This window comes from Herpailurus yagouaroundi, unplaced genomic scaffold (assembly GCF_014898765.1).
Source record: "Herpailurus yagouaroundi ecotype Mexico unplaced genomic scaffold, PumYag 221, whole genome shotgun sequence".
Taxonomy (NCBI): domain Eukaryota; kingdom Metazoa; phylum Chordata; class Mammalia; order Carnivora; family Felidae; genus Herpailurus; species Herpailurus yagouaroundi.
This window is the reverse complement of record NW_024412452.1, coordinates 7,692,298-7,705,818: the sequence shown is the minus strand read 5'-3', so window position 1 is coordinate 7,705,818 and position 13,521 is coordinate 7,692,298. Positions and strand designations below refer to the sequence as shown.

At 39.4% G+C, this 13,521-nt stretch overlaps 1 protein-coding gene across 4 annotated transcripts in view; it reads right to left on the bottom strand.

Moving 5' to 3' along the window:
* Positions 1–306: 306 nt before the first annotated feature.
* Positions 307–13,521, bottom strand: part of LRRTM4 (leucine rich repeat transmembrane neuronal 4) — a 729,234-nt gene continuing 716,019 nt past the window's right edge. For 3 of the 4 annotated variants that reach the window (XM_040458388.1, XM_040458385.1, XM_040458387.1), the window contains one exon: positions 307–612. In XM_040458388.1, coding sequence (XP_040314322.1) covers positions 391–612 — 222 coding nt within the window. In that variant the 3' untranslated portion in view covers positions 307–390. The remainder of the gene's footprint in view (positions 613–13,521) is intronic. The other variant, XM_040458389.1, reaches the window with a different exon arrangement.

Below are 13,521 nucleotides of genomic sequence, written 5' to 3'. Positions count from 1 at the left end.
AGGTTCCCCCACCCCCACCCCCACCCCCCTGTGGTTCTCCAGCCCAGGAACCATGCAGTGTAGAAAAAGCAAATATACAAACAATCCTATATGTAGCTAGGGTGAAATCTATTTTTATAAGAACTCGACACTTGGACTATTTACATCCAGGAGAAGTTTTGTTTTGTTTCGACGCAAAGAAAGTTCTGTAGTGTTCTCCTGGTTTTGCTGCAGGTGCATCCGCTGCCCTCTTTAAGCAGTTCTTTTTTCCTTTCCTGTGTGTCCTGGCTGAACAGAAAGGATGAGCCGGCTTGCTTGCTCGATTTTGGACACCCATTCTCCTTTAAGATGAAGCCTTCCCTCCCCGCCCCCAGCCCCGCCGAGGTCCCTCCCGAGGAGTTGGCCTTGGCGTTAGTTTGTTATTCTCTCAAGGTAAATGGCCGGCGCCGCCGACCGGGCGATGGTGGCGATGAAGCTGTGGTCGCGCCCGAGCTCCAGGCTGGGGGTTTCGTCCTGCTCCGGAGACACTGCTTCGTAGCCCTTGTTGACGCGGAGCGGCTGGTGAGCCTGGCAGTAGCCGATCACAGGCTGGTCGTAGCTGTAATAGGGCAAGGGCTTCACGTGGTGGGGGATCTGGGTGGGAGGAAGAGAAAGTCCGATTAAGAAAGTGCTCTGGAAAGATAAGAAGAGGGCATTCATGGCATTGTACTTAGTTCTCTTTCTTGCCCTTTTAAGGCATCAGATGCTGATTCTGCTATTAATAAACGTTAAACAGAGTAAGGATTGTTAGTATTTAACTTGATATTGTTTTGTCCAGATACATAAGCCTTACATATGATTTTATGTACAGTGTGTGTATGTGTGTATATATAATTTGTATATATACACCTTTTATGTAGTTGTGTGTATATATAGTTTATGTAAAAGTGTGTACTTTTTACGTATACTTTTATATGAAGTGTGTATATATACACATACATATGCATATACATATATATGTATATATATACACTATATATAAAATCATAAAGATGTTTTCATGTTCAGTCCTATTATCTTTCTATGTATGGTCATACAGACAGTTAAAAACAACCTAAATTCCCATCAACAGGGAATTTTAAAATATGTTAGGTAAGTTCACACACTTGAGTACGGGTATACAAAGACTGGGGTGTCTGTCTATTGTAATATGGCAAGATATGATATTAAGAGAAAACAATGTGAAAAGAATGTACAGTATGTTTCATTTTGTATAAGTACAAATATCAACATACATAGAGTTTTACTTTTAAAATATACTTATATACAATTAAAATCTTTATTGTGGGCATATATGTTTTATTTAAACTTTTTAAAAAATAATCACAATTTCCTATAGATTATTTCTAACAATTCTATAAATCCTGGGCCAAGAACTGAAGAATCATGAAAGTGGGCACATCCTTGTGTTCATAATATGTGATGTTATTGATTTCAAGCTAACAAGCCAAATATGTGTCTAATGTTGGAATAAAATGCCTGAATAGCTGTCTATAGAAATCCCTTTTCATAGGAAAAGCTAAAAATATTAAAATGCTAGTAATTTCAAGTCTGTGCAGCTTTTTATTAAACCACAAATTTCTGGTAAAGAAAAATAGAGAAAGGAATATGAGGGTTGCTTAATTCTTGATATCACACTAAGCATTTCTCATGACCCACTAGATCCAGTCTGATACTCTTGGTTAACAAGTCCACAGGTGATAGAATTGCAAACACTCCACTGTCCTCTCAGGCAAGAGATGTGGCAGTTTCAAGTATCGTCTCCCAGCTCCAACTCACTTGCCGTAGTTGGCTTTATGATGCCAGGCTGGGTCTCTGCAAACTACACTGCTGCTTGGCCTGCTGCTCCCTGTTAGACTTTAACAGTGGGCCCACTGGAGAGAGATGGCAAGACTAGAGGAGCTGGACGAAACTGACCCCATGGTGGGCTTCCTCTCTGCTTCTCCCTGCTCCAGGGAGCTACCTCACCAACACTCCTTCATATTGGTTGTAGCAGCACCTTCCCACAATAGCAGGCCATTCTGATTTGTAGTCTTCCCAGCATTTGATCCCATCATGTCCCCCTCAGAATCTCCAGCACCAAGGAAATCTGAGATGCATCTCTGCAAAGCTCTTTCTCCAAGCTTGTAATTTTACAGTTCCAACATCTTCGTTTAGCCCCTTGGTCCCACAGGTGGTAGGGCTGGCAGTTACTTCTAAAGCCGCTGCCTCTGTTACACTATGGCACTTTTAACCTTTGCACGAGCTGAGTTAATAACTCTGTATTTAGTTAGCAATTCATGCAAATGCTTTGTCAAGATAACTGATATATTGTCTGTCTCCCGATTAGACTATAGACTAGACTGTATCTGAGTCTTTCTGTAGGTTAAACTACAGAAATTAAGGTGTTATAATTTGGTAGAGAAGTTAACCCCCAAAGGCCTTATGGGTTAATTGTTCTGAAGGAAGTTAACCAGTGTTCTATCTAACTTGGCAGCCTTATTTTCACAATCCATTCTTCCTATTATTATATAAATCCCTCAAATGATCATGCAACTAGGTCTTGTGTTTTCTTCCTAGTATCCTCATTAATGTGTTAAGCAAAATTTTGACATAAATTATGTTTGTATGAGAATTCTGTTTTGAACACCTCTATGCTTATTAAGATGAAAGTCACTTTCTCACATTTTTAAAGATATAGATTAATGTTTCCTATGGAAGATCACAACTCATTACTAAGTTATAAAATCAAATTATGAATCCAGATAAACATTTTAAAAATTGAATTAACTGGAACAGAAAATATTAGATTATATCATGAATAAGGGTAAATTGCTTCATAGAAGTTTTGTTTCAAATTTGCGTGTTCATGAATGTGTGTTTACTGAGTCACACTGTGATTATTTGTTAAACTGGGAATCACAATAAAAGATGCTTCTAAAAATACTCAAAACACATACTCAGGTTGTACTTTATTTTAATGTGATCACAATAGCTAGATAAATTCCCTTGCTTCTTTTACGATTCTCTTTTTTTTTTTCAACGTTTATTTATTTTTGCGACAGAGAGAGACAGAGCATGAACGGGGGACGGGCAGAGAGAGAGGGAGACACAGAATCGGAAACAGGCTCCAGGCTCTGAGCCGTCAGCCCAGAGCCCGACGCGGGGCTCGAACTCACGAAACGCGAGATCGTGACCTGGCTGAAGTCGGACGCTTAACCGACTGCGCCACCCAGGCGCCCCTTCGATTCTCTTTTTTCTAACTCACATAACTCAGTTTTTCTGAGCGAATGAGAAAATTAAGCCAATATATATTTCTTTATTTTTGGATGAGACACGTTGACTTCTAAATGGAAGGTCAACACTATTTTCATCAAGTCTTAAGAAATAGTAAAGGAAAGATAATTTCTCATCAAACAAGATGTTGATATAACCTGGAATATACAATGCTGTTCTCAAAAAAATCTGAACAAGAATACATACTAGGTCAAAATTTTTATTGACACAGAAATGTTTTAGACCTTAGACATTAATTTCTGGGCTGAGAGTGAGAACAAGGAACAAATTAGAGGACAACATGGCTGAATTACTAGATGAAAAATGTATTTATAATATAAAGTTAGGTTTGCCCTCAATCTATGGTGGGTTTTTTTTTTTTCTTACTCATATAGACTTCTCCTTATAAATCAGTACAGGTCCAGACATGAAATGTTTGTCAGCAAGTTCTATTTTAGGTCACCTCATAGGATTTTGCTGTGTGTCAGATAGGTAGAGATATCTGTGATTAGTGTCATGGGTCACCAAAACTCTGAAAAAGCATAGAAATGAAACCACTTCATTGTGACATTTCAGCAAAAAGAATTTTATGAAGACCTTCTTAAGACTTACATATTTCATTCTTACTTTTTCATCGTTAACAGGTGGAATAGTACAACTCTAAAACAAAAAAATTCACCAAATGATTTCCAATGACAGCAACATTCACTGGTCACAGAATATGTGTTGCACACTTTCACTGAAATGAATGACTCATCGTCAACAAAATAGCCAAATTACTAAAAGGCATCAAAATAAACATTAAGCATGCGTTCTGGTTTTGTCCACTATCTCGTAGTACCATGGATAGTTCTCCAGTCACCCATGAGAAGATGCCTGAACTACAAACATAACTTGGATGAGCGGTAAATGCAAAGTGAGACAGGGTCCTACAGACCCTACTAAAATTGAGTTCATCTACAAATGAAAACTTATATGTGAACTGTGTTCCGTTTTCATTGTAAAGTTCCAAAAGTTGAACTAAAATGGGAACAAACAACTTCATATCTAAGCCACAGTGGCATTTACCTTCAAATTAAGTTGATTCAAATGTCCAGGGACCTGCATTAACTGCAGAACATCAGGTTCATATATTCCATCATCTCTGAACTCAGAAAATTTGTTTTGCTATTACATTGGACCAGTTTACTTTTTACTTCAATGAACAAGGGCTCCTGCCATTTTCTCTATTGTATTTGGAGACAGGCTTAGAACTTCCAGCAGGACAAAAAACATTGTAAAACTCCCTCCTGCACAACAGCCCAATAGCAAGAATTGAAAAGCCCAGTAAATTGGCAAGCTCTGAAAGGATATCCGAGATGTTTGCTCATTTACTCTTAAAATCTATTCTGCAGGGCACTATGTAATCAACTGATTTTGTGGTTTTCAAGGAGCTAAGAGACTGAGGTCTTGTATTTTATAGTAATAATGTACAGTACATTAACCACCTGGGTCCCTGTGTGTATCATTGTTTCCTTTCCAGCAGTCAAAACAAAGTATCCTTAAGTTCCCCTTAATGTGTCTTTGATATTTTTGTAAATGTGTTCTTAGAGCTTTTCCAAACGGTCCCTGTGTTCCGTCAGCTCTCTGACGGACTTCGTTCTGTGGCACAGCACAACAACACTACTTAAAGATGGCCTCATTCGTATGCTTCACTGCTCATTGATTGCTTTGGAAACTGCACTTTATTTACAGATAATAGGTGTGGTACATGGAACGAAGGAATCTCATCGGGGAAATATACTATCCTGAAATTCTGTCATTTGCTTCTCTCAAGAATGTGAACACTTTAACTCAAATTGGATTTAAACTTTTATAGAGGCACATAAACTTCTATAAAGGCATATTTCATAACTAAATCTGAGGTAGGTTACAAAGGGGAAAATCATTATAGTCACTAATTATACGTCACTTTAATCCTGCTGAGTTTCCTGCAAATCCCCTGAAAATGGGGGTAATAATGACATCTCATTCACCTCTATAAATTTCAGATAACTCTAAAAGTATTCACTGATTCTCAAGAAAGCAGGAATACACTGGCAAGACATATCTACCGTAGCTTAACTCAACACTGACAGTGTCTTTCCTGGAAATGTTCCCTGTGTTTTGTCTTACAGTTTCCATTCGAGAGATGCAAGGTCTTGAGGGGTCACAGAGTGGTTCATTAACAGAGGCTCTCAGCCCTACTTTGTGCACTCAGAAGCTTAGATACCTTAGTGGGTGTCCTGGCTTTCTGAAAATATCATTTACCCTTTGCCTAGAATATGTGTTTTTTCTACCGTGCTGGAGAGGGTGGAAAAGGACCCACCCCTCTCAATTATGGTGGCTCACAGAGCCGGTGATTCAAAGAGGAAAGTGAAGAAAAGAGAACGTGTTTAAACCTTGGGAGGAAGGGCAAAAGTATAGTGGGATATGCAGAGTTTCAAGAGTCTACAAATTGATTCAGATCCCATAATTTTACATCCATAATAATTATATTTAAAATGAGAAATGAATGTGTCTGTGTAGTTAATGTGAGAGTAATGTGAAATGGGCTCTTGATATATGTGATCATGAAAGGCTTTTGAAGTTCAGTTTTGTTATAAGCATGAAATTCCAATATCGTTACCCTCTTTTCTCAAAGGTATTAGCATTAGTTATAAGTAGTTTAATAGTCTGATCATTTTAAAATTACCGTGCACTATCATTAGTCTTATTTATTAACTTTTCATGAACATTGTTCACATTTCAGTATGAGTTCTTTCAATTGAAGTCATAAAAAGTTGATTTTCAATTTCCTAAATGACATTTAGTCTCTAATTTTTGGAATTAAAGGGTAGTGTCTGACCACTCAGACCATTTAAAAAGTACCATCCTACAAATCCAGATGAGGAATTCAATGTAGTTGAATTGCTTAATGGAGATGGACACTTGGTTTATTGGAAATAAAATAGATTAAAAATGAAGGGAAATAGCTAAATGAGCATATAATTTAGCCTTTATTCTACTCGCTATGTTAGTCTGTGACAGGAATGGACAGGGCCTAAGAAAATGTAAACAAATTTGGCTAGAGGTTGTTTTTTGTTTTTGTTTTTGTTTTTGTTTTTCTTTTCAGGAATTTTGATCAAAGCTGATGGAACCTCAGCTCCTTTAAGTACATTGGGTAAAAGGGAGATTTAATGGACTCATAGACACAAGAAAGGATTTTACAGCTAAAAAAAGCAAGTACCACTGGGTCTCAAAAACAATTGACACTAGGAACGCGAATGTCACCAGGGCCTTCTCCGTCAATCAGGACTGAGAATCTCTACAAGTTATCTTCACATCTTGATGCCCAACAGCTTCCTTCATCTGACTGAGCACAGGGCAACAGCTTCAAAATTTTGCACGTTCCAGCCATAGTAGATCACACGAATGACCACAGTTCTTTCTAGCTCCCCTCATCAAAATGTAGAATAAATACTGGCTGGTCTTGTGATTTTCTTTGCCCCGTAGTACACAGCAGCAGAAGTGCTGCTTGGGTCACAAGGTTCCTAGGATCCTGGCCAGGTTAGCCACCGCCACGTGAGCAAGCCCAGTCTAGACCACTGGAGAGTGGAAGGCCCTCTGGAGCCATGGAGGCATCTTAGACCAGCCAGCGTCCCTTAGGGCCCACAGAAGTTCATCAGGCACATGAGTCCAGGAGCAAACCCTCCCCCCCACCCCCCGCACTCCAGCTGGCCCCAGAGGAGCAGAATTGCTCAGCTACTGCCCTTCATTCCAAAAAGCATATGAGACATTGGACTGAACTATGACATTGACAATTCCTACAAACCTGCTTTAATTCTTCCCTTCTCAATTGAAAGAATTAAAATAACAATTGTCCTTTCATAAATTTTGCCTCTTTAGGTTTTGAATGTCTGAAGGCATTTGTAATATAAAAAAGGGACACAAGGTAAGAAATGAATCTAAATCAACTCGTCAAATTAACATTATTTAATCCATTCGACAATGAAACATTCTTATTTATTGTTTTTAAATGCAGGCTGGCTTCTTAATTAGAAAACACAATTATCTAAGTATTAGTTTCTTTTCATCGAACAGTAAAACTTTCAATATCACTTGACATTATTTCTAAAACATTTGTTATACGGCTTATTTTAAAGCACAGTTTTGAAAAAGTACCTTGAACCCAAAGGTCAAGATGGAAAATTGAGTCCTGAGTACTATCTTTCCAAGTTAGCACTCAGATGAACAAAGATTTTATTTAATAGATGTTTGTTCATTTGTTTTTCCATCACCAAATCAAAAACTCTTAGTAGTTCCTGTAACATACAGTATAGAGGAGAATAAATTAAAAGAAAAATTTACTAGCATGTAATAAAATGCAACCAGAGGAAAAGCTGCTTGAGATTAGGGAAAGGCCATTTGCAGGACTATAAAACAGTCAGCAGCTTTGAGTAGCTAAGACCAGTGAGGTAGGAAGAAAAGGCAGGGTTGGGGCAATTCCTGGTCATGAGAAAAATCAGGGTAACATCAGAGGTTGAGAAAAAGCAGAATAAGCCTTACCTTCAGGATTCATATTGTGTAACACTGAGTAAAGCCAGAGTATAACTATACCAGAAAACTCACCTCCTATTTAAGGAAATGGTGAGTTCTTCTTCTTCTTCTCCTTTTTAAATGTTTATTTATTCTTGAGAGAGACAGAGACAGAGTGTGAGCAGGGGAAGGGCACAGAGAGAGAGGGAGACCCAGAATCTGAAGCAGGTTCCAAGCTCTGAGCTGTCAGCACAGAGCCCCTCGCAGGGCTCAAACCCAGGAACTGTGAGATCATGACCTAAGCTGAAGTTGGAAGCTTAAGCGATTTAGCCACCCAGTGCCCCACAAAGCCTATCTCTTTAAAAAAGAGGTCCATGCAATCTCTAACATCCTAACACTGTATACACACACAAAGACTTTACTCCCCAAGCAGTAACAATAATAAAGAAGAATCTCGAGAAATAAGATTCAAGAATTTAAGAGAAGACAATAAATCACAGTGATTAGTGGAAAAAGTCAAGATTTACTAAAAATGAAACTAGAAACAATTTAAAATGCATTTTATTTTATTAAAAAAAATTTTTTTAATGTTTATTTTTGAGAGAGATCGAGACAGAGACAGAGCATGAGCAGGGGAGGGGAAGAGGGAGAGGGAGACAGAATCCCAAGCAGGCTCCAGGCTCTGAGCTGTCAGCACAGAGCCCGATGCGGGACGAATTCATGCGAGATCATGACCTGAGCCAAAGTCAGACGCTCAATAGACTGAGCCACCCAGACACCCCTAAAGTGCATTTTAGTTGAAACTCATCATCCTGACATTGCTTGGCTGCATACCAGGTATTCACGTTATTTGTTGAAGGAAAGAACAACAGCAAGCTTCTTTTTCCCACACTTTATTTTGAAGATTAGGGGCGCCTGGGTGGCGCAGTCGGTTGGGCGTCCGACTTCAGCCAGGTCACGATCTCGCGGTCCGGGAGTTCGAGCCCCGCGTCGGGCTCTGGGCTGATGGCTCAGAACCTGGAGCCTGTTTCCGATTCTGTGTCTCCCTCTCTCTCTGCCCCTCCCCCGTTCATGCTCGGTCTCTCTCTGTCCAAAAATAAATAAATGTTGAAGATTAAATCAGTAATAAATACGAAAAAACTCAAAATAATCTACTAATATTTGTCACAAACACTTATTAAATTTACTGATCTTTGGTTTTGAAAATCTCTAAAGAAAAACAAAAGATACTGGTGCAAATTGGTAACTTCTGTTTTGTTTATGGGCTGAAGTGTGTACCAAGTAGCTCTAGCATGCAAAATACACAATACTAAACACAGTACATGTTGGCTTTTCATCTTGATGGGACTATTCAGACCATTTTAATTATTTTTTAAAGGTTTTTATTTTTATTTTTGAGAGAGAGCACGTGAGCGGGAGAAGTGCAGAGCGAGAGGGGTGCGTACAGAGGATCCCAAGCAGGCTCTGTGCTGACAGCAGCAAGCCCAATGCAGGGCTTGAACTCACTAACCTTGAGATCCTGACCTGAGCCAAAGTCAGATGCTCAACTGACTGAACCACCCAGGTGCCCCTATTCAGACCATTTTAATGTTTATTTTATTTTTGAGAGAGAGACAGAGCGTGAGTGGGGGAGGGACAGAGAGAGAGAGAGAGAGAGAGGGAGACACAGAATCCAAAGCAGGCTCCAGGCTCTGAGCTGTCAGCACAGAGCCCAATGCGGGACTCAAACTCATGAACCAGGAGATCATGACCTGAGCCGAAGTCTGACGCTTCACCAACTGAGCCACCCAGGTGCCCCAAGACCATTTTAAAGTTAAGTTCTTGGGTGCCCTGGTGGCTCAGTCAGTTGAGCATCTGACTTTAGCTCAGGTCATGATCTCACTATCTGTGAGTTCGAGCCCTGTGTGGGGTTCTGTGCTGACAGCTCAGAGTCTGCAGCCTCTTCAGAACCCTGCCCCCCACCCCGCTAGCACTCTGTCTCTGTGTTTCTAAAAAATGAATAAACATTATAAAAAAAATTTTTTTTTTAAAGTTAAGTCCTGACAAAAGTTGCATGTTGGCATTTGCTTTACTTGTTCTGTTCTTATTTAAAGATGGGAACATGTACTATTTGTGCACTCATGGTTGTCCAAATTTTAACTTTTAAGTCAGTCGTGGGATAACAGAACAGAACATCCACTTACATCTTTATTGCTCTCCTACCAGGCCACCTTGCGTGTGAGGTGTCCAGAGAGTTGATTAACTTAATGAATGAGGTACTAGCTGTACTTTGAAGTTAGCTTTGACTCCATTAACTGGAAAGCTTATTACATTAGCAGGACTCTCAGTGTTCAGTGAGGTTTTGGGCTAATGAGCTGGATTAATTAGCTAGTATTAACTTCTAAAGGCTTTCCCTCTGTTGCTCTGGCCTCTGAATTTGAAAGAGGAAGGACTCCCTAATAGTGCACTACAAGCAAACATCCTATCGAAGTGAAATCTACATAAATACTGCAATAAAAAATAGACACAATGAAATTTCAAAATCCACATCTTTCTCCTCTGAAAAAAGTTATGGAAGTTTTGATGATATACAGTGATGTACAGAAGACAAGTGTTGCTGAAATAGAAGGCAGCAATCACTACTGCTGGAAACTTAAAAACAAAACCGAACAAAAGAAAACAAAAACAAAAATTATTAGCACATGTAACAGATTCAGGGTAAGATTTACTTTGCAATCCCTTCTCAGAAATTTGGAAATGGTGGGAAGGTGCAAGCAGCAGGCATGAGAGACCTTTTTTCTTTCAGGGTCACTTCTAGTTTCTCCACAATGTTCCGAGTAGCTTATTTCTAGTTTCCATAGGAATTTCTGTAGTTCTGTATAAAATTGTGTTAAATTCTTAATAGTGTCCTTAATTTGTTTTATGCAAGAGCCTGTATCTCGTCTAATCCAAATGTGACTGATTTGTTTGGCTTTTGAAGATATATTCCCTTTGTGATCCTCCCAAAGCATGCAATTCAATAGTGCAGTGGGTATTCAGTAAAAGCTAGAAATGTTTTTAAAATGTAAAAATAAAATGAAATGAAAATCATATATAAGGAAGGTGATTGGGTTTCTTGCATTCATGTACCTACCTTTTCATCCCAGGGTAAAAGTTTAGAACCAAATGACAATTACAGATGGAAGAAAACCCCAGAAGGACGTACACCTTGATAGGATGAGTAACCTGATTCTAATAGAGTTTAAATAGAACTTCTTGGGGGACTGACTGATCCTAATGAAAAGAGGCATGGCAATGTATATCTAATTACAAATATAGGAGAAGTCCATTTAGAAAATGCAATTAAAGTTTTTATTCTGATTGAATATATTTTAGAACCGAATGGCAGAGTGAGGCATAAATAATATTGGTGTCATATTTTTTAATAAAACGTGTTAAGCTCTAGGTTGCTGCCTGGATCTCTGCCACTGAGTATATACTATTAAGGGGTAATTATATAAAGTGAATTTGCCATAATAGTGCACTTATTTATGTATCCATTCATTCACACAACAAATATTTATCACTGGAGTTAGCTAACTTTTTCTGGGAAGGGCCAATAGTAAATATTTTAGGCTTGCAACCCATGCAATCTCTGTCACAACCAGTAAACGACTACCATCGTAACATGATAGTAGGCTGAGACAAAATGTAAACAAGTGAGCGTGGCTCCATTTCAATAATAATTGATTTGTGAACACTGAAATTTGAACTTCACGTAATTTTCAGGTGACAGAAACTATCTTCTTTGGATATTTTCTACCATTAAAAAAAATAAAAGCCATTTAGCTTGGGCCTCATTTACTAAGCTAGGCATTGTGGTAGGTGCTGGGTGTATGAGAAGAAAATAAAGGTCCGTCCTCAAAGAGCCTCCTCAGAACTGATAGAGTAAGACGAATGTAATTCTAATTCCCTGTAGGTGAAGCTGCATAATCCAAATCAGTGAAGAGAGGGAGAAAAGCACTCCCAGCCGGTGGGCACCGCAGGTTTTCTTGTGAAGATCCAGGTCTTCCACGCTGGAATAAAGCTCTCAGTGGATCCCAGACAAAGAGCTGGACCCACACAACCTTGGTACTTAGAAGTCAGACTTGAACCTCCAGGTGGGAGTTCTGAAGTCACCATTCAGGTCATTTAGATCAAACACAGTCTGGCAGAATAAACGCCCAATGACCTTTCAGTGAAGATCTTAAGCAACACTCAGGCCCGTGAACCTGCCCCTGGGTATATGACAGCTTATATAACTGCAAGGCCCAAGGGAACTTTCCTGCTTTTGTAAAAGAGGTTAAGTTCACGGGTCATCTAACCATAAACAGGTTTTGTTTTGTGGAGAAGTTGAAAAGCCTTTCTCTTTCCCAGTCTCAACAAGCCTTTTCCCATATCTGGCCCTTTGTACTTGCCATTCCTTTTGTCTGGGATATTCTTATTCCAAATCTTTTCAGTAGGATGATGCTGATCCTTTGAGTCCTGGCTTAAATGTCACGTTTCTAGAGGGGCCTTCCCAAACTGCCCTGTCTAACATGCCGCTCCATCACTACTCACACATGTAAGCCATTCCCTATTTCAGTTCCCTGGTTTTTTTCTTCGCAGCATTTATCAAAATGTTAAGTATCTGTGATCATGTGTATCTTTGCTCCTTTACTGTCTGTTTTCTCCCAGTATGAGCTCCATGCTGTCACAGAATGTTTCAGACTGATTTGGTATTGCCTTCCTAGAATATTTCAACAAATGTGTGCTAAAACAATGTATGAATTTATGAGAGGTATTTGTGAGGGAATTGGGTTTTATGTGGAAGACATTTGCCTCCAAAACTGTGAACGTCCTTTCCTTTGTCTTTTTCCATTGCCTCTCACCCAATTCTCTGCTTTAAATTTAAACAGGGATGAAGGATGGGGCACAAACACTTTCTATATACAAATATCGGCATGCCCAGCACTGTACTGAGAGCTATAGGTAACAGAATGACTAAAGGTGTCCATGACCTTAAGGAACCTAAAACCTAATATGGAAGACAAATGTGAGCAGATTTTTACAATGTGACATCATTTATGGTACAATGTAATAGTAGAGGTATATGCAAAATGATAAGGAGGACAGAAGAGGAAGTGAGATGCTTATCAGGTGTTTCCTAATCCAAAGAATGGATGCTTATGAAGTCACCAATAGAAAGTCTCATGCCACATGTGGCTTCTAAATGTGGTCAACCCGATTCTGCTACTGTTGCCACGGCACATGGCTTCCTTGTGCCATTGAGAGCCCACTGCTCAGGTTAGTCTTTTAAAAATATTAATAGTCTATCCAACTCACCTACAATTTGCCCTTGCAGGGAATGGATTCCACATCCTCAATTTCTTCCTCCATTATTTTCACCTCTCAGCTCAACACTGAGAGGAGAGTGTTGCCTTAGTTTCTTACAGATGAAGCATCCCTAAGTTGTGATAAGCAGGTAAGACTGACCATAGCTCTGGGGCAGGACATCGAGACAGCAGCTTTCTCAGCGGCTGCTGAGAAAACAATTGACCCTTGCCACCTTTAATAAAAGTGAAGAAAGGGCGATCCTCACCTTCCTTTTCACTAGCCATTTGGGATTTCATCAACCATACAGACTGCGCTTAAACCATGGTTGTCAGACCTGGATGCAACTTTGACACCCTCTGCAGTGATTTTAAAAATACTTAAGTCTGGTCCCTATCCCAG